A 22,532-nucleotide genomic window follows, 5' to 3' on the forward strand; every position below is an offset into this window, starting at 1 on the left:
TTCATCTAAACACTTCCTCCAAATATACCAAACTTAACTAATATATATCTGTGTGTATATTTATATATATATATATGTATATATTTATTTGTACATATATATTTCTTGATAAATGATAGAATTCAAATGATGGGGAATACAATAAAATAGCTCAGCTGAATCACAGTATAACATGGTACATTCTCAAAAAAAAAAACATAGTAGATTTTAATATATATTTTTTTCTTCCCCTCGGTATGAAAGGAAATGATGAAAAAAATAGGGGCAAAAAATGTTTTTAATATTTTTTTAAAAGAGACACTTCTGTTCATGCAGACTTTTAAGAATTAGCGCCAGAAATGAAATCAATAGCGCTCAATGTCACAGCAGGTTTAAGCCCTGTTGGTTGTGTGAGTGACTGCAACACAGCCAAAATGTCGCTGTGGGATGAAGCTTAAGCAGGCTCAGGACTGCACACACACACACCAAAAAATAAATAAAAAAATAGCGATTTCGTCGCTCCCAATCAAAAAAAAAATTTAAAAAAACAAGCTCTCCCTTCTTAAAATCTTTTGCGATTTAATTCAGTTCGACATGCACTGATTCCGGGGGATATTTAAAGGTTTAAAATTGCAAAAGGCGCTTCCTAATATGACAAGATTGATATATATATATATTTTAATTATTATTTAAATTGCCCTACGTTGATGTAAGGGGAAAAAAAAGCAGTAAAGTGTAAGGGGCAACTCAGAAAGGCCTTGTGACAACATGCACAAATATAAATGCACAGCCCTCAATAACAAATCAATCTCCCCCAACAATGTTGTTAGCATTCAAAAAAAGCTACCATGTTTAAAAGTAGTTCATTTGCTACATTGCTACATTCAACTACAGTAGAAGAAGAGTTGGGTTGTGGCTGGTTTTAGTGTGAGATTTAGGTGGCCTGATGGGAATTGGAATTTTATCAATTACTGGCAAGACACTAAAGAAAGTGTTCTATGCTAAAGCATTAGCAAGGGGTACAAAAAATAAAAATAAAAATCACAAACAACCAAAAATTGGACTGTTGAGAGTTAATGAGATGCGGAATCTTTGAGTTTAGCTGGTAAAAAGTAGTCAATTTTTTTAGAAGTACTTTTCAGCTAAAGCAAAGCATCCCTTTCACATTTAAAGTAGGAATATTGCTCAATTATAGTCTTTCATAAATAGCTATTAACTATATTTAGTGAAATGTCAGCCTCATTTTGGTCACCGTATTTCTTTCAGTCAACTTTTCTAAAGTAGAGTTGATGTGTTAAGGGAATTATTCAATAAAATTTGAATGTACTAATTGGATTTTTATTCCAAGAGAATTGCCCGCTGTAAAAAATAAGTCCCTTTCTTTAACAAGCCAAGTGAATAAAATGACCTTTGGATTATGTGGTTATAACTGTTGCACATAACCCTGAAAAAATAAAGAATAATTGTGCTTGATGTTAAAAAACATCTAAAAAATCATGGCTTTTTATCAATGGATTGCACTTTAAAAAAATAAATAAGCAGCAGCACACCTCCATCTGTCTATAATACCAATTTAAATGCTAAACAGACTATAATTCTATAATTGTCTCCAAAGCATACTTGAATATTATGCAGCCATCTAGTGCCAATTACAAATACTGCACCAATCATCCTTTTGATCGGATTACAAGGATGATGCGGGCTTGTAAAATAAATAAATAAATAACATATCACTCCTCTTTGAAAAGAAATGATCTGTAAACAAACTTGCTCAAACGCTTTATCCCAAAAATTGAATATTTCTCACTTCCAACACAAGCCACATCCAGCCTCTTCTTTCTTACAAATAACCAATTGATAAAAATATATCTATACATGAAACAATGTCAAAAATTGAAGAAAAACCATTAAAAATGGGGGTAAACTGAAAAAAAATGCTACATGTCTTTGTTATGTCATTTCCCTTTCAAATACGTCTTTTGTTTTGGAAAAAAAACACTCGTAAATGTGTGTTCCAGTTCTGTTTCGACAAAAAATAACTGACACCGAGAAGTGGAATCCCACAGTGGAATCCGACAGGTTTCTAATAAAACATGACATCACATAGAATAGGTGGGAAATAGGGGGTAGAGCTAGATGGGTCTGATGGTGTTGCAAGGTCAAAAAGAGTACATAACTAGCATGGTCCTCACTGCTCAGTCAAAAACAGGTTAACAGAGTACATGGGAAAGTGGATTGAATTGCTTTTCATATCAACCCATTTACAAAAAGCAAAGAGTTTGGGGGTGGGGAGGGGCACCCATCTCTTCACCAAAGCAGTCCACCATTCTTGTTGAAAAGGTGACATAAAGAAAAGCCAAGTATTCCTCTTGAAAGCCACCAAAAAGTTCCCAAAGCCAGAGGGAGGGAGACGTTTCGAGCACAACGACAACATTTCTCAGAGTATTTGCGCTCTCGTGTGTGTGTGTACAAATACAGTAGTATGACATCATTACTCACGGGTTGGAGACTGACATTTTTATCCATAACTGTGACCCGCAGAGGGGAGGAGTACCCATGATGACATCACAAAGCTCAACTCAGAGCGGAGAAGAAGTTGCGTTGGAACTGTTATCCCCAGTGATGTGGTTTCCGTGGCTTCACTCTGGTCGTCATGGAAACCGTGGGTGGGAGTGTAGCTTAACCTGGTGTGGCGTGTCACCCTTACGAGAACTTGTACAAGCGAGTGGGTGGCGTCGTCCATGTTAGTTCTGGCCCTAGACGGATTTCCCGTGGATATCAACGTAGCCACGTTTCCGGGTGAAGCTACCCTGGGTGTAAGGTTCCCCGTGATTGAGGTACCGGCTTCAACGTCTCCCTCTCTCCTCCCCCCCTGTCATACCTCACTCTCTAAGCTAGAGAAGTGGGCAGACCCCCGACGTGAACACAAACTCTTGGCTTTAAGTGGCAGGTGAGGTGAATAGAACCTTCGTGGCTGTGGCACAGAACGGAGTCTCTGGTACTGGAGTTTGGCACTAGCTGAACCCTGCATTTGGCTCGGGCCGGCCATTCCCACCCCGACTGGAGGTGAGACCGAAGATGAGGAGGGCGGAGGCGGGATGGGTATCGGGAGGGTAGTGGGAGACAGAGATGGCTGTTGAGGCGGTGACGGTGGAGGTTGTGGGGTTAAATCGGTGGGTTGTGTGCTGAGGTTAGATTGGCTGCCTGATTTGGCTTGACCGGAATCGGCTTTGGGAGGAAGAGGTTTGGCTCGAGATCCCCCGCTGAAACTGTGGCAGTGGGGTACAAGCTCTTCCTGGCTACGTGTTAGCGAAGTAGGCCGTCTTTTAGAATGAGATGCATGCCATCGACTATGTGGATGTGGGTACGGATGAGGATGTGGGTAAAGGCTACAAGAACACATAGTAGTAGGCCGCCTTGCTTCCTCTGCTCTTTCCCTAGCTTGACGTTTACTTTTCCTACCAGCACTCTTCCACTTTTTATCTCCCTTCATTGGGATTTTATCCATAGACCAGTATCTCCTTGGGGGAGGGAACCCCGAAGGGGGCGGCGGCCAAGGTGAAGCCAAACCCCCACTCCCTCCCCCTGAATCCCAACCTACACCAGCCCCTGAACTCCAAAAATCAGTACTAATCCATCCTTCCGCCCTAGTCCCAAGTAGCGAATCATCCCGACTATTGATACTGCTCCCCCGATCCCTGGAGGGGTACGTCCCAAAGAACCACCCCCCACCACCAATCCCCGAACTATTCCCCCCACCTTCCCAGTACCTTTCAAACCTCCCAAACTCCCCCGACGAGCCTTCATCCGAGTAACTATCGTCGACCCTCCTCTCTACCCGATCCCTCTCGGTTTCCGAAACCGCCCCCCTACCGGGCCTTCTTCCCCTCCCCATCACCCTAACTCTATCCCTATCCTCCTCATCCTCCTCCTCCTCATCATCCTCATCATCATCCTCCTCATCATCGTCATCAGAGTCCCACTCATGCAAGGAAAGCCCCTCCCTAGTCTGCGCCTTATCTTTTTCAAAAGGCATTAATAGAGGACGCCTCTCTCCTCCTCTACCGCTATCATCTCTATCCAAGCCTCCACTTCTTCGCCGCTTACTCGTCGGGAGAAACGCCTGCAGAGATGTAGGAGGTGTATTGGAGTCGTCCCCCCTTCCGTTAACCCAAAACTTAACAGATGCCGGGAGTTTATTTAAGTTAGGGTAGCGTTTACTAGGAGTACGATGTCTGGAATGTGGATGTGATGATTTGGAATGCCTCTCTCTGCTTCTTCCACTATCCTCCCCTTCCCTGTCATTGCCCTCCTCTCCTCCATCTCTCCCCACTCTCTCCCTTTCTCCCTCCCACGAATCTCTCCGTTTATCTCCAAAAGTACCTCGATACTGAGCAGAAAAGGAGGAATAGTCCTGCATTGCTCCTTCTCTCTCTCCTTCAACTTCTCCTTCTCTCTCTGCCTCGACATCTCCATCTTCCGGCTCAGATCTTTTCCCTCCAATAGATTTCTTCCTTTTCTTTGTCTTGAGTGCTTTTTTCTTCTTCTTTTTAACTTTCCGTCTCTTCCTCTCTCTCTCACGCTCTCGCTCCCGTTCTTCCCTTTTCTTTCTCTTTTTGCTCTTCTTCTTTTTCTTCTTCTCTTTCTCTTTTCTCCTCCTCTTTTCACGTTTTTGTCTATCGGCATTCCCTCCGACGCCACTTTTCTCTCTTTCACTCCAACTCGCCCACCATTCCTGAAGTTGAGACAGTTGACTGCCCCCCCTCTCCCGTTCACGTTCCCTATCTCCCCCCCAAGGTACCCTCGGTTTCCTGGGCGGCACTGGTGGAGGCAAACGCCCATGACTCAAAGACCGAGGCCTCGCAATAGATCGCTCCCTCTCTCTCCCCCTCCCCAAAAGAAGACTCGACTCTTCCGTCAACTCCTCATCCTCATCTTCCTCTTCCTCATCGAGTCCTCCAACCCGATCCCGGGTACTCCTAGAAGAGCTATAAGAGTACGTTGGCGACGTGGAGCGAGAAGACGACGCCGACGTGGACGTAGACGTCGTCGACGTGGTCGACGTAGACGATGACGACGTGTAATGCAACGACGGCGACGGCGAAGGAGGCGTATAGGAGGGGCTGAGCGGTACCGGCACAGGAAGTGAGAGTGGGGGAGAGAGGGGGCGTGTCCTCCTTCCTCCTCCCTCCCTCACTCCATCTCGTGCCTCTACCCTCCGCCCCAGGGGTAGAATGTTCTCGTATAGAGGCCCTCCGGGTTCTTTGGGCTTCTTGGGCCGTCGTCGTCTCCAGAAGGACGAGGGGAGAAGAGGGGGAGAGGGGTGTGGCAGTGGGGGTGTAGGAGGTAGAGGGGCTTGACTCTTAGGAGGCAGTCTTGGAGTTCCAAGAGGTTTAGAAGCCACTTTCCCCTGACCTCCACCGCCACCACCCACCACCACCCTCTTCCCTACCCCATGGTCCATGCCCTTCTCTGAATAGAAGGCCACACTAGCTGGAGGGGGCTGGGGGTGGCCCCTCGGCATAGTCTTGGGGGTCTGGGACCCTGCCTGCTGCTCCATGCAGGGCCCCAGTCCCTCAGGGTCAATGGGACCATAGTATCTCTTATAACCATCAAGTCCCCCAGCTCCTCCAGCAGATGAAGCCCAGTTTGGTGGGACTTTTTGAGCAAAGGGTCCCATGTCGGGAAGACCACCCCTCACGGCTCTGGGGTTAGTCGCCGTGGCAGATTTGGGAAGTCTCCAACGATCCACTACAGCCAGTCTACGGTCCGGCCTGGGTAGGAAGGTGGAGCAAGGGAGGGGTGCGCCAGCAATGGGGGTGCTGGAGGGACCCACTGCTGTTCCTGAATGCACCACGGTGGGAGGAGAGCCGGGAAGAGGCGTCTTGTAAACTGATGATGGCTGTTGTTGGGGTGCTTGTTGTTGTTGTGCTATTGCAATAGCTGGGCTGGTCATTGAGGTTGATATGACGTGCGCCTGGGATGGGATTGGAACCATTGCGGTGTGGTGATGAGAGCCCAATGATTTAGCACCCCCTGGTGCTGTTTCATCTTCAAAGCTACAGCAGCTATACATGCCCTGAGGAGAGGAAAATAAAATTAGGAGATGAAGTCATGGTATCCTGGTTCATTTTATTGCACGGTAAACTGGATTTGAACATCGACAAATAGTGGATCAGAAAGGTTTTAGACCAGGGGTGTCAAACTCCCTTTTGGTCTTCGGGCCGAATACAGCTTAATTTGAGATCAAGTAAACTCATTGCAAAATGACATAGAACTAACAATAAGCCCACTTTTTTTCCTTTGAATTAGTCACTAATAATTAATAATTAGTGCAAAGAATGAGTAAATTATCAAAATGTTTATTAACAGAATTTTCCTTTTACATTATGAACAATATATTATGAACAAGAGACTAACATAAGCACATAAATAAATGTCAATTCATGTTGTCTGCACGAACTAAAACACTGCACCCCTTAGCAGATAATACAAGAACTACACATTTTATAGAAAATTCTTTTTTTTTTTTTTATACAATGCAGCTTTTTTCCCCGGGCCGTACCAAACCACCAGATGGGCCGGATCCAGCCCGTGGGCCGTATGTTTGACACCCCTGTTTTAGGCCATAGATGGATCAGTTTAGATTAGATAAGTTGTTGTCATTTTTCTGTGTATTCTTCTACAAATATGTAAGCTAATAATTATAATTTAGGAAGGAAATATTCTCTGCAAGTTATACTAATCACATGCATGCAGTGTGAGAGTACTCTGTCAAGCTCACTGTCAAAAAGGAAGTACACATCCAGGCTGTGAGCACAATTGAATTTCAATTAATCTCCTCAATTGACTTTGTGGAGGTGAATTGACCCCAGACTTTCAAACGCTCACACTCTGTAATAGATACAGGCAGGAAGGCAGGCAGGACGCGGGCGGGTGTGCATACAAATATTAAAAAAAATACTTTTTTCTATACCACATGTGTTAAAGTGGCTGCCCGGGGGCCAAATCTGGGCCGGCACATCATTTTGTGTGGTCCGGGAAAGTAAATCATGATTGAAAACTTTCTGTTTTAGGATCAAATTAATATGAAGAGTATAGAAGTATATTAAATTTCCTGATTTTCCCCCTTTTAAATCAATAATTGTCATTTTTTAATCTATTTTTCTGTGTTTTGGGTTCAAAAATCATTTTGTAAAATCTAAAAATATATATATAAAAAAACTAAAATATTGTTTTAAATCTATAAAAAACAGAATATTCAGGGCTTTTAATCCAGCACTTCTAATCCATTTATAAAAAAAAAATCTAAATATTATATCTAAAATGGTCCGGCACACATGAAATCAACAAAAGATTCAAAAACAAAAGATTCTTACCCTGCTGATGGCTAGGAGGAAGTCCAGTTTGCCTGAGCTGGTGGCCATGCAATGGCGCAACTTCCAGTAGACCAAGTGTTCCCAGGCAAACACCAGTAGGCTGAGACCCATAGCCACCAGAAGCATGTAGAAGACCCCAGCCATGTTGTCAATATCTAGCTTACTGCTCATCACCTCAATTTTGTCATTATGGCAGATACCTGACAGCCAAAGACGCTCCAGCATTTCAATTTCATCTGCAAAGTGGAGAAGTTGGGATGGGAGGAAAACCAAGATGAGAAATTGTTGAACTTGAGATTAATTCAATTAATAGACAAAAATATATTTTCCTTCATTTGCTAGTGTTAACCAATAGAGATGATTTAACGCTGTTTCTACAGTTTATTTTGCTTTTCAGTTCTTTATCCAACATAGTAAGTTTAGGTCATGGGTCAAAATTTTCCGAACTTTGAAAAATATATATAAGTACATTTTGTAATAATTAATAGCAAAGAAAATTGAAAAAAAGTGAATTAACCATCAGTGAAGTCGCGATAATCAAGTGAAGACAATATAAATCAAAATACTGTGTTTTCTCACATATAAGTCGCACCTACGTATAAGCCGCACCCTTAAAATCGTTGAATTTTTCTAATTTCCCTCCTAAAACACCTCCTGATTCAAGACAGATGAATTAACCCTGTTTCTACAATTTATATTGCTTTTTCAGTTCTCCATCCACCATAGTAAGTTTAGGTCAGAGGTCAAAAGATAAAAAAAAACAAATTACACCCACGAAAAACCAAGGTCACTTCGAAAGACTCCAAAACAATGAAGTGGTTGAGGAAGTTAAACGAGACCGACAACCTAATCTCAACAAAGCAAGCAAGAGTAAATGAGGAACGTATGAGAAAGGGAGGCCAGGGGGGGTCCCGACTGACAGTTGAATCGCCAAAACGAGCATGGAATAGAATGCCAGCTATAACGAGACTACAAAATAATGTGTATTAAGTCGGGTGAGCATGTAGAATTCCTTTCCAAGAACACACACATACACAAACTGAAGAAATAAATCTGAGATTGTGTCATAATGACAAACAGCAGCACTCCAAAACACGCCAATGGCGATGAGTGCAAAAAGAAGGAGTGTGAATGTGAACAAAGAGCAGATACTGACAGAAACAGGCAGATGGGAAAGATCATAATCATTTAATTGTGATGGTGTGATGGGTCCGAATCACCATCAAGGTGGTAAGCTCTGGAGAAATTGAAGATTTCCATCAGTTCAAACCTGCCCAACAATCAAGCAAGACGGACGGCTAAACCTTAAAACACTGAAATTTCATTAATGAGCTACTTAGTGACCTAACAAATCTTAACTGCCCTGCAAAACCTATGATTGGCTGCCAGGGGTTAGCTGGTGTAGTAACCATAGTGATAGTTCCCGAAAGATGTAGCGGTGTATGATTCATGATGGAAACAAAGAGGCGTTTTGAGCAACATAGCTTATAATGAGAACTTTCTGTAGCACTAATAGCAATGGCACTGTAAAAAAAAAAAAGAAAAACATGAGTGAAGGTTGCATTTTGTTACAGATTACAGACCCCCTTGCACAATTCCGAGTCAAATGTCCAAGTCATGCTGCTGCTTTGAACGCTACGCTAGCTTGTGAAAAGCTTTCCAACAGTGCCATCATTATCTTTGCTTGCGTAGCTTTACATGAAGCAAGGCACAGTCATCTGAGTGATCTAGAAAACACATCTCCCGTAGAACATCATTAGCACGCCAACAGATGGACACACTGCAGCTCAATGGCAGGTAACAAGTCACCATTTCATATTCTGTACATTCCACAACACCATTTTTCCAACCTTAATTGTAAATTTCAACCCTGATGGAGAAAATGGTTGTTTGGCATCATTATCCTTCAGTATGACTTTTCCCCCAAACATGGACGTATTGTGAGAAAACAGCATGAGCCCTAACGAAGGTTATAGTTAAATAGAAGGATTCTTGTCCTACGCCTCATAGGGCAACCAGCTGAGTGCTTTTGCTAAGCTATAATTCTCGTCTATCGGATTCCCTGCCGTTTGACTTGCAGTCTTTGGGTATATACACTGTAATAAATTCACATTCTGTCTTTGTCGTTGTTGGAATATCTGGTCAGGTCAAGATGGCACACTATGCCTCAAAATGACTTGCAAAAGGACTGGACCAGAAAGATTTTTTTTTGCACATCCATTGGTGGTTCAGGATAAAATAGCCCATGTTTTGCCTTTGGTGTTCTACTTTAAATACTTCAACTGCAGCACACATTCAATAATTATAGATTGCCTGAAGTGACTGTCTCATTTTTCCTCATTCTATTTCAACAATAGGCAAACAAACAACAATAAAGAGACTGCCAAGATAATAGATCAAATCTGTATTATGTTTTTATGACAATGGACGTGCGTGCATACCTATCAATTTAAGATTTTCCCATATTTTTAGGTTTTTTTTGATCATTTCAAAGTGTGTATGCCACATAACAACATTTGTAAGTCATTTTCTCAAGTATGTTTTTTAGTAAAACTGATTTCGTTTTACCCATTTCAGCTCTAATCCAGATTGTCCGGGTCAATGGTAGCAGACAAAAACGCTATTTAAATATAGCGCATCAGCAAGCAATGTACCCAGACAGTTAAGCTATCAGCATCATACAGTGACATCTACAGAATCATGAATTTAGTTCATACTGATTGGACACAATCGGAGAAAATTTTAGACTTTTAAGTGTGTAAATATGTTCTGCATTGAATTTGTACATTTTTTAATCGCTTAATAAGGGGAATACATCAATAATATGGAGCAATTGGCTGAGGTTGACAAGTATATGCATGGCTAAATGTTCGATTATGCATCGAATCATGTATATTGTAAAGTACAATACATACACATGTTCAACTTTGGGAAAAATATTGCTACAATATGCCAAACATAACAACCTCATTTAACATCTCAAAGAAACATGGAGCACCCATTGAGATCTTTGGCAGAAGAACATATGTTACCCAGAAGAGGTCTTAACCTCGAATTATTTGCACCCTGACAACATTGCGCTAGTGCTCTGCCCTTGTTCGCAACAGTATTTGTAAATCAATTTTCTTGTGACTACCAAATACATGCCAGCTGCTCTTAATTATCATACGTAAATTAAAAATAAAAAACCACAAAAGGACAAAAGCATTAAAGTGTCTCGTTCAAATGTCCTTCGACTGAACTCTGAAATGCAAATATATGTAAATATATATATATTTACATACCTGTCAACGTATAAGTTTTTCACGTATTTAATACGTTTTTATCATTTAAAATTGTGTATGTTGTATAAAAACTTTTGTATGGCAAAAAATATATTTTATATATATTTTAAAAGTCATTCACCATAAAAATATATAGCACGTCAGCAAGCAATGTACCCAAACAATCAAGCTATCAGCGACATACATAGACAACTACATAATCTTGAATTTATTGCATACGCAAGGCACACCAAATGATTGGGCGCCCCGTCCACTTTGGGTAAAATTTTCGACTTTTAAGTGCGCCCTATGTGAGTAAATATGTACCATGAGTTTTTACGGTTTATTATCACCTAATAAGTGGAATTAAGTGGAATCATTAATAAGGGGAGCAATTGCCCGAGTTTGACAGATATATATATATATATTTAATAAAGTAACTGTAAATAGCTATTCCAGTCCCCATATTAAATGACTTAATAAATCAAGTGAACACACTGTTTATTGCACGCCTTGGTAACTTTTTAAAAGAAATAAAGCTGTTGAGTGTGCAGAAAGAAAACAGCTGAATGCTACAATCTCGAGTGGAACTGCTAGTGAATGGGTCTAATTATTTAGAGAGATAATGTTTTTTTTCTCTCTCTCTTTCGCTTGCACACTTGGTTGCCATGCAATGATGGTATGGCATGTTGCCTAATGTGTGCAGAGAGGCCGAACTCCTCTACAGATGCAGGTGCTGTAAACTGTGAATCAAACAATTGTCTACTATAATCACAACATGTCAAATACATTGATATCAAGGCTACCGGAAAGCAGCCAGCCAGCAAAAAAAAACTCTAAAAAAAAAGATAACCTAATCTCAGTCATCTGTGCTTTTCTGTATCTACTCATTGAAGATCATATAGTGAGAGAAAAAAAATCTGGAAAAACGGAAACAGGGCTGACAAGAGTGCAAAGTCTGCAGTTCTATTGGGAAACGAGATGTAGTGAGATCAATAGACGGCATGCACCAGAGGCAGAAACCGAGGGAGATCAAAAAAATCTCCTAGCGTTGACAAAGCAAAGCTCAAAAAAAAAAAATCATACAGTGATGATGTAACTGTGACATGTAGCCCGTTGAAGGTGTGACTCAAAGAAAAAATGCAGCTTTCTAAGGTCCCGTTTTTCCTGGTAATCCTCAGTAATTCACAACAATAACAACATAAACAAGTGTAATTCAACACAGTAGCCTAAAACAATATTTTCCTTTAACTCCACTTATGTTTAGTGTTAGGATTTGGATGAAACTGGAAAAAAAAGGTACATATTGAACATTTAAATAAGGTAAGAACAAACTGTGTGTCAAAGTCAGTCCTGTATGTAGTGGGTTTTCGCTTTCTCAGAGCCATTTGGCAACAGATGCCAGCGTTATTTAATCTATCTTGGCACCAAATTGGCACTATCAGAGTATAAACAACTAAGAATGTCTGCAAGCCAGAAACAACTAAAGAGTTTTGTCCTTAATGCCATAAACAAAGTTGATTTTCAGCCCAAGAAAAAGCCAAAAAGTGGTGACAAAACCTTCATTTTACTCATTCTTCCACACAATAAAACTAAACACTCCACTCCAAATACTGTACTCCATTACGACTAAACCACAAATCTTTTAAATCCATTAATTATTTGACCATAATTCCCCATTCCTCTCCATTCAAATTCCACATCCCCAACCTTCTAATTCACCATTTTCCTTCCTTCCACTCCCTGTCAATGTCAGCAAATCTTCACCAAGATTAAACGTGTCACCACTCCAATCCAGTTGATCCTTTTTGACAGGAACTCACCAAGACAAATCTTATTTTTTTCTTCCTTTTACTACCCAACCGAGCAAGCAAAAATATATTCTGATTCAAAAAAGCCAAAAAAAAACATGATGGAAAGCTCTTATTACCGCACACCCAAAGAATGCTACTACCTACTCGTGCTATCTTTTAAATGGACAATCATATTCCTCTTGGTACCATTCCCCCAGTTTTATTTCCCACTCACAGTCAGACAGTAAAGAGACCTTTTAGGCAGCTTTCTTCCCACCGTCACCTCTCCTACACACCATTATTCCCCTTGTCACCATTCAAAACACCTTACAACCATCACCTAACATGCACATCCTCTTAATCATCCACCCACAAAGTCCTCCATCCACCCTCGACCAATACAAAACCCTTGACTTGTTCCCCAACCAGTCATTTTGAACCACCTCACCCCTTCAATTGACATCCTCATTTCCAATCGGCGTGGTTCTTACCATCTCCCACTAGCTGCAGAAGGGCCAGGTCAAGAGGACGTTTCCAACGTGAGTTTTTGTGCAGGGCGATACCGTAGCCTGTGGTGGCAAAAACCTTCCCCGAGCCTATGGTCATCACCTTGAAAAAGGATTTAAAAAAAAAAAATGGAAGGGCATATTAAACAAAGCTGAGTATACATGTCAACGGTTCTCTATTTACGTTCACCAAGCACTCTGTGTGTACTCGGGAAGTTGATTCGTACCTTACAACCTTCGTCCTTCCTGGCCATATAGTTCAATACTGCAGCGTCATAAATAAAAGCATCCAGTTTCCTGTAAAGGGATCAAGGGAAAATACATTCATCATTTAATGGGAGTAGGAACAGAGGGAATCAGGGGGTTGGCAGAAGTGAAGGGGATGTAGAGATGAAACGCTTACTAATTTGCAATCGTAGTTAAAAATTCGGACTAACTTCCTGTGTCTTGGCACTAGATTGGTACTAATTGATGTGAAATCCATTTCATTCGGGAGGTATTGCAATGGACATGTTTCAGTGGGTAGTTATTGTATTTTATGGACTATAAATTACACTTTTTTTCGGAATTCATCTGATTTATGGCTAGGTTTGACTTATCTATTTGTGCGATGGTGCTACAGGTGGTTGAGCAAGTTGACGATCGAATAATGCCTTGCTTATGTCAGTCCGCCACATAGAAGCTCTGATTACAATAGTAGCAGATTGCCATCTAGTGTGAGGTGAATGCAATATGTAATGTTTATGGGTGCCCTGAAAAAGCGCTACAGTAATCCCTCGAATATCGCGGTTAATGTAGACCAGACATGGACGTGATAATCAGAAAATTGCAAAGTAGGGTCACCCCTATTATAACTACCTTTTTTTCAGTGCTCAGTCCTTCAGTTTCACTTATGAATTTCGGCATTGGATTTTGACATTTTTATGAACTTTGAAAATTATATACCGTATTTTCACGACTATAAGGCGCACCACATTATAAGGCGCCCTGTCTATTTTGGAGAAAATGGAAGACTTTTAAGTGCGCCTTATAGTCGTAAAATACGGCAAATATAAATCTTGTAATAATTAATAGCATCAGTGAAGTTGCGATAATCGAAGGATGACTATATAAATCAAATTCCCATGTTTTCTCGCATATAAGCCGCATCTGAGTATAAGCCGCGTCCTTAAAATTCCCTTAAAGTCGTTGATTTTTTTTTCTAATTTCACTTGTGTAAAACACCCCGATTCACAATTTTCACCTCCATATTCATGGTTTTAATTAGGAGTTCAAATCAGGTACTTTGATGGGAAAATCTTAATAAAAATCATTGCATGTGGTATTTCTTAGATACTGTATGAATTCCTATAAAGGTTAAAAGAATGTTTTATATTCGACATACGAAGAAAACAAATTACACTAGAAAAACGATGCTTAAATGCATATAAACAAATAAATCTGATTTCATATGCAGTGCTATCAAAGTCTTAAACTTAGACAATGTGACTTACACCTGAAAACAAACAGCAATTACGTTCTTGGTGCATCAACACCGAGTCGACAGGCGATATAGTAACAGCATAAACACTTAAGTCTCACCAATGAATGGAATAGCAAAACAGGTTCGGCGGAGAGAGCAAAAACAAGGAGAATAAAATGAGTCAGAGATGAGGGGAACCTACGTGGAGGAGGCGGAATGTGGATTTATATACGATGCGAAGAGTGCGGTGACAAGGGAAAAGATTTACACACTTCAGGGGGAAAAAGACATTGGGCTAGAGGGTGAGGATTATAAAGTTTAAAAGTAGTCAGTGAGAAAACACACTGTAGAGAAAAAAGAAAAGCCTAAAATAGAGTTGAAAAAGCATGGGTGCAAAATAAATGATTGGATACAAAGTGAGATTAGCTTGGCAAAAAAAGCCGTGAGCAACAAACAAAACAGTAGGATACAAGAAAGCAATAGTTTCAATTATTCAACGTGTGACAACGACGACTTAGATTTATGCTGACGCCACTTTGAGGCGGGTGGAATCGTGATGGGTTTGAAGAAGAAAAAAAAAACTGGGATTACCCATAACACACATGCCTGGTGATGGAGGTTTTTATTTTTTTTATACTGGGAACGGAAAGTGGAGTGTTGGGACTGATACTGCAGGTGATGGAATTTGTGCGTAGAAGAAGGAAAAGCGTGACAAAAGATTAAAAATGTGAGTCAGAGTTGAAAAGAATGGCAACTTTTACCAAAAGACTGCTGCAATACGGCAGGTGTGTGAAGGAAATAAGCACCACAGCAGTTTATTGTATTAAAATGTATTATACATGATTTGCTATTCTAATTAATTCATTCAAAGCCGCTGACCGCGTTAAATGTCTAATCCATTTTGGGTGGAAGGGCTGCCAGATGTGTTATGGTAAGATCTTAGTAAATTAGCATGTCTAATAGGAAGTTTTTTTTAAATTAATTATTTTACAGTGTATCACTGTCAATACCAGCCAATCAGTTCAAAACCATGCTTTTGGGAGTCATTTTTATGTTATATGTGCTTTTTCTACAGGTTCTTTTCTCATTTTTGCTATGAATTGGATAAATTATCATAGAAATAAATAAATTATAAATAACTAATGTACAATAATAAATAACAAATAAATAAAAAATAAAATAAAAAACATAATACATAAATAATGATAATAAAAAGCAAACACATTATAAATAACAAATTAATAATAATAAATAACCAATAAATATTTGAATAATAATAACAAATAACCAATACATATTTGAATAATAATAAATAACCAATACATAATTGAATAATAATAAATAACCAATACATAATTGAATAATAATAATAAATAACCAATACATATTTGAATAATAATAATAAATAACCAATACGTATTTGAATAATAATAATAAATAACCAATAAATATTTGAATAATAATAATAAATAACCAATACATATTTGAATAATAATAATAAATAACCAATTAATATTTGATTACTAAAAAAAAATAACAAATACATATTTAAAAAATAAATGAATAAATAACATTTTCTCATCTACATTCCTTTCTAAATTTTAGTAGCAGAGAGAAGTATCTGCTTAGTTTTTATTTCTCTTTGAACTTGTTTGTCTGTTTTTATATGGTGGAATAATAAGAGAGATGAGGATCCCTCAGTGTACTAACTTGCTAATTTCTGCATTGCTTAGCTTCTTTACTGTCTCGTAATAGTGTACACTAAACTCTACTAACATAAATATTTTGGCAATCAAAGACACTCAGCGATAATAAGGTTAATTCTTGTTTCATTTTGTCATAATAGTGTTGTCTCTATTCCTTTAACATCAATTCCTATATGGGTAATCATCCGTTTTTGCAAATTCAGTTTTCATCAGACCTTCTGGAATGATGGACTTCCCCAATGTAGATGAAATCATTGACAAAGTGAAGGATGGCCAAATGTAAAATGACATAATAGAAGACAGAGCATATAAAAGCAAACTTACCCTGTTTTCAAGTTGAGAATGGCGTCCTCCACTCCCCTCTGGTTATATTTTCCCATATACTGGTGCATATCCGGGTAGTTGGAGCGAATATTCTTCTCGGTACTCCCGTTTGGAACCGTTCCAAACTTTAGCGGCGGATACTGCTCTTCAGGATGCTGAAACTAACAGAGGTGGAAGGGGTATGAGACACCTCAGGCTGTGCACCAATCTGTTTGGCCTACTTCTGTCACCTTTCCAGACTAAGTTGTTACACTTTGAGCACACTCAAATCTTAGGGTGGAAAAAGGTCAAGTCGTGGTCTTTAAAGAGCATTTAGAACGGGCCCTTTTATGTCTTCAAGAACTGTGAAAATAGTATTTACCGTATTTTCACGACTATAAGGCGCACCCTCAATGAATGACATTTTTTTCCATATATAAGGCGCACTGAATTATAAGGCGCACTATCTATTTTGGAGACAATTTAAGACTTTTAAGTGCGCCTTATAGTCGTGAAAATACGGTAATTGCTATTGGCTTGATGTTTTGGATATTTTTGTATAAAATCTTGCAGTGGGGGAGGAGCTATATGATGGAAGATGTTGTAAACTAAGATGGCATCTGCATATTTAACAGTATTGTTTCAGTTCAGGCATTTTTGTTTTTTCAATATCCGACAGTGGTGGTTTTTCGTTTTTGGTTTTCTGTTTTTTTCCATATATAAGGCGCACTGGATTATAAGGCGCTCTGTCTATTTTGGAGAAAATGTAAGACTTTTAACTGCGCCTTATAGTCGTGAAAATACGGCAAGTCAAATGAGATTTTAGTCCTTTCTTGAAACCCTGCATTGTAATCAATTTTAACATTTAAATTCATGAGTTTTCTACTTCAATTTGCCTTTTTCCCCCTCAGTGCAGCTTATTAGTATTCAAATAATGGAGTACCTTTTTGTCAGAGAGCCCTGACACTGTGTCAATGTACTCTTCCTGAATCATGAAGGCCGCCAGGTTAGCAGTGTACGAGGCCAGGAAGATGACGGCGAAGAAGGCCCATATCAGCACCATGATCTTGCTCGTTGTTCCTCTGGGATTCTCCACTGGCACTGAGTTATTGAATACAATGGCCCATAAAAGCCACACCGACTTCCCAATAGTGAAAGTGGACCCTCCAGACTCTGTGCAGAGAAAGAAAAATGGTTAGTGGTTGTTAAAATCGCTGTTCAAAAGCATGTGGCTGTGCAGAAATGTTCAATTAAACCTTCAATGGATGAATGGTTAAAAATGGCATTGCTGTAGTATATTATTACAGAACTGGAGTATATTTTAGCCTAAAAATTCTTCGTAAATAAGCTTTCATTTTCTCCTCAAAATTCATCATTAAAATATGAAAGGATTGATTAGATCATCCATTCAAATATTAGAAATGTTAGATTGAAGGACAGTATTGCAATGAGTGAGATATTTTAGCTATATAATTTTATGAGATTCTAATGAAGTAAAATAAAAATAAGCAGACGTTTGCTCAACAGATTCCTTTTGAAAATTGTGACAACGGACTTTTTTTCAGTGTAAAATGATTATTTTAAGAGACAAGTTGCACAAATAATAATTTACATTTGTGTTCCCATAGTGACAAGTGACAGCAATAGAATAAATAACACCCCCACTACATATTGACATTTTCTCCTCTATTAGACATCCCAAAAAATGAAATTCTCTGTCTGTTTTTTATCTCTAATCCTTATAAAGCTTGATTTATGGATGGGTGTGTGGTTATGTTAAGATTCTCTTGCTACGTTAGTCCAAACCGTACATCGTAGAGAGTTGAAATTTTTTATGGTGGCCAAAAACAGCTGTCAGATCCTAATCAATGAGTGGTTGAATTTCTACCCCTGTGTAAACCCATTTTTTTATTTGTTAAAGCTAAAAGCAGAGTTGATGTATGTATCATTGTTTGACAACAAAGCTGATAATAGTGTAACCTTATGGTACAAATCACATTTAAAGCCATTTGGATAGACTGTCATGATATGACAGTCAGGAATAAAGGAAGCAAGGCAAGCAGCTTGATGGATGTGCTGGAAGATGACTCACTTAAATCTATGCAAAGTGTAGCAATCATGCGCCAGTAGAGTGGAGACTGTCCCTTGCATCAGAGACATTAAATATCACAGGGATAAAAACTACAACGCTGAATAATAGATAGCCTCTTTCATGTTAGACATCCTCCGATGCGGTTCAACAATTCCCTCTTCAGCGCACTCGACACTCAAAGGCACCGCTTGCGGCTGATTTCAGCAACCAGGTGATTTATGTTTTGAACTCCCACTCAATAGGGGGCAGCATCTTATGTTGAAGTCAATTGGGGTTCCCAGCAATCACCCAGGGACGCTACAGATGCATCAAAAACGGCTACAAAATCACATCGCTCATCTGCGCACTGGGATGGCAACCCCCTTCTGTGAGGTAGTATCAAAAAGCTCGACTCACTCAGAAACTGGGGGGGAAAAAACTGTAGTGGCACATGGAACCTCTGAGGGAAGTAAATTTTTAAACAGGCAGGTTCCATTTTTTTTTCCAAAGATTTTTTTCTAAAAGTTATCTTCTCAAGACATCCACCAAAACTTTAACAGCTGTATTTATTCGCTATTGGCATATTTTGGGCAACGGGGGATATGTTACCTTAAGTTACATGCACGCCAATGTGGTTCAGTTTCGAGACGTTGTCACGACTAGCTACGGAAAAAACAACCTTTAAGCTATTTTGACTGTCACTCTTTTCAGGAAATACTTTACGAAGCAGTTTTTTTTTCATTTTCTTTCCAGAAAAAAACCTACACAGGGACATGCAAGTACCAAATAATCCCATTCTAAATAAAACATAAAAATATCTAATGTATTACTAAATGAAGCAAACAAATTGATTGGTACCTGAATTTACTTGTTAAATTTGTATTGTGGAATAAATTCTAACTGCATAATTAGTTTCAAGCCCCCCCAAAAACTTCTCTTATTATCTTTAAAAAGGCTCATTCTGACTTTTTCACAATTACATACACTGCCCACTACACTAGGAAGAAAAGTCTCTTGTAAACCAAGGAACTCTTGTGGTCTTAATCTCTTAAAGTCATGAAAGTTTATTGGTACAGGACAGCAGCTTTTTCATTTCATGCTTAACTGGTTGAATGTCTGGAGAGCCCAACTATAAGAAGGTGCCTCCATCGTACAAAAAAATAAATAAATAAGTATTGCAATTGCTCTTATAGTCTATATTGTTTGGCAAAACCTGTCACCTGACCAATGGGTTTGTATAGTTAGCTCAAAAGTATGAATACCAACCAACAGCCAGCAAAAAAAATCAACAGTTCTTAAGTTTTCAATGTATAAATGTTCTGAAACTGTTTCTGCTTGTTACACAAATCCTGAGTGGACAAAAATTGGTGAAATGCTAAATGAACTGACACCAAATGAGTCTACAATGCCAAGACCAGAAAGACAGACAATTTTTAACCAAGAAAATAACAAAGTCTCATGCCAATACAACAATACTATTTATATTCCCAAAACTGACTGATAGAAACTTATTAGAAAGCGAACATTTTCAACGAAAAGACTGTCTCACTTGCTTGTTGACGTTGCCATTACTTATTTTGTTCCAGTTTTCATTTTGCTGCCTGTGGTGTTGTCCCAATTTGTACAAATATTATGTTAATTCTCATCAGTTAAGAACTGGATTAGAATATCCCGAATGTTTGTTCAGTATTTTGCTGTTCTCAAACAGTCTTTTTCTTGTAAAACCTCTATCTGAGGCATGTGTTTTGTTCGCTATTTGTCCATTTGATCTTTGTAGTGACAGTGATGGACTGCATTTAAACTCATCAATCTGGTGTGGAAAAACAGACAGGGTGCACTCATCACTCACTCTTGCCAGTTTGTAGACTGCGATTGTAGCCCACGGGACTGAAGAACTCAAAGATAAAGACGGTCACAGCCACTACGGTCAGGCACATGACGAACATCATCACCCAGACTGCTGGGCTGTAGGGTTCTTTATGGGGAAACAAATGACACCAGTAATAACAAGCTTGTATTGTATAATGGAAATTGCGATTGTTGAGGTGGTGACTGACTACAGTGGTACCTCGACATACGAGTGATCGACATACGAGTACATTTTTGAGCAAATATTTATCTAGAGATACGAGTAAAATTTTGAGCCAATATTTATCTTGAGATAGGAGACAAATTTTGAGCAAATATTTGAGATACGAGACAACTTTTGAGCAAATATTTGAGATACGAGACCAATTTTGAGCAAATATTTGAGATACGAGATCAATTTTGAGCAAATATTTATGTTGAGATACGAGACAAATTTTGAGCAAATATTTGAGATATGAGACAAATTTTTGAGCAAATATTTATTTTGAGATACGAGACAAATTTTGAGCAAATATTTGAGATACGAGACACATTTTGAGCAAATATTTGAGATACGAGACAGATTTTGAGCAAATATTTATCTTGAGATACGAGAAATTTAAAAACATAATTAGATTTAAGTCTAGTGTAAGGCTAGATTCAATTTATTTTTGCAAAAAGTCCCGGAACGCATTAAGCTTGTATCTCAAGGTACCACTGTATATATTTTTTTAACCAACTCCAATGCATGTTCTTAACATTCGTATTTATAATGACATAAAGTATTTTGTCTCACCAAGGAAAGCAGACGGTGATACAGTTCCGTTGCTACGGGAGACCATGACACTGATCCCCGTTTCTACAAAAGGGACCGAGAAATCCACGACCTCGGACCTCTCCTCATTGATAGTCAGAGAACCAATGGCCATGTCTGCCCTCTTGTTTACGACCTAAAAAGAGACAGAAAGCAGTCACATAAGAGAAATGTAATTATCTTAGCCCCTATAATTGTCATCCTCTCATCTGTCCATTTGTAGACCCATAATTTGTGCACTTTTTTCCACAATATGCTACAAATGCAGAACATATCTCTTATGCATCTCTTTTGCATACATAATGAGCCTGGATCGGTCTCCTTCTTGCCACCGTTTAGGGAGAAGAAGAAAAAAAAACTGAAAAGGCGGCTGATTGTACAAGTGAAATGTTAATCTATATTAGACATGGCACATCCACTCTTCAGAGCAAATCAGCAGAAAAATTTAGCCAAGCGGAACGCAGTATTGCCCTCCCTTCAACTTTGTAGAGCCTAGATTACCTGATCAAAGTATAGCAGGCTTTAGAGTTTAGAGCATCTGATCAAAAGGCATACGCCAGTCTGAGACAACATTTGCTTGGCCCTCTCCGTGTGAAAATAGATTTGATAGACAGCCCTGGCTGAGGTTCAAGTCGTAAATGATAGCGAGGAAGATGACCACTGTGGAAATGATTTTAGATGCCTGACAAGCAGAGGTCGGAGTTTGCTCTTTATCTCACTACAGAAAAGGTTAGGTGCTTCAATGGAATATATTCATCTTAATTGTTTGTTTTATAAAATGCGTGTATTTTTTTGGTCATTTTTGTTTAAACTTCTTTAATAATAGTATTTTCAGGACTATAGTTGAATCTGCAATATAAATCACACTTGTTAAAAATAATTAAAAATAAGTAAATAATTATAGCAATTCAATAAATTATAATGAAGATTAAAGTCTATTGATACTATTAATAGTAATTAATGTAAAATGTGTTTTAACAGAGTGGGTTGGCAGTGTATGATTACCGTATTTTACGGACTATAGTGGAATCTGCACTATAAATAACACTTGTCAAAATAATGAAGAAAATTACCGTATTTCACGACTATAAGGCGCACTTAAGTCTTAAATTTTCTCCAAAATAGACAAGGCGCCTTATAATCCATTGTGCTTTATATATAGAAAAAAATTTAAAATCTCATTCGTTGAGGGTGCGCCTCATAGTCGTGAAAATATGGTAAATAATGATAGTAATTAAATAAATTATAATAATAGAAAAGGACTTCTTTTTAATCCCTATTTTCAAATACCAAATTTCAGTTTGTCTGTTTTTTTTTGCAAAAGGAATGGTTAGAATTAATGCTAGAAATGCTTAAAGTACTTTATTTGAACATTATGTAGTCAGTATGAAGCACAAGCCCAAGCAAA

General features: G+C 38.8%; 1 protein-coding gene across 1 annotated transcript in view; it reads right to left on the bottom strand.

The window, feature by feature from the left end:
* Positions 1–2,735: 2,735 nt before the first annotated feature.
* grin2db (glutamate receptor, ionotropic, N-methyl D-aspartate 2D, b) overlaps positions 2,736–22,532 on the bottom strand; it is a 66,097-nt gene continuing 46,300 nt past the window's right edge. The window contains exons 9-17 of the mRNA XM_077721491.1: positions 21,107–21,260; positions 20,312–20,437; positions 17,335–17,564; positions 16,413–16,573; positions 13,148–13,217; positions 12,906–13,023; positions 7,359–7,594; positions 2,861–6,058; positions 2,736–2,789 (exon numbers count right to left, since the gene is read on the bottom strand). Of these exons, the coding sequence (XP_077577617.1) occupies positions 2,736–2,789; positions 2,861–6,058; positions 7,359–7,594; positions 12,906–13,023; positions 13,148–13,217; positions 16,413–16,573; positions 17,335–17,564; positions 20,312–20,437; positions 21,107–21,260 (4,347 nt within the window). The remainder of the gene's footprint in view (positions 2,790–2,860; positions 6,059–7,358; positions 7,595–12,905; positions 13,024–13,147; positions 13,218–16,412; positions 16,574–17,334; positions 17,565–20,311; positions 20,438–21,106; positions 21,261–22,532) is intronic.

Source organism: Stigmatopora nigra, chromosome 7 (genome assembly GCF_051989575.1).
Source record: "Stigmatopora nigra isolate UIUO_SnigA chromosome 7, RoL_Snig_1.1, whole genome shotgun sequence".
In the NCBI taxonomy this organism is placed as follows: domain Eukaryota; kingdom Metazoa; phylum Chordata; class Actinopteri; order Syngnathiformes; family Syngnathidae; genus Stigmatopora; species Stigmatopora nigra.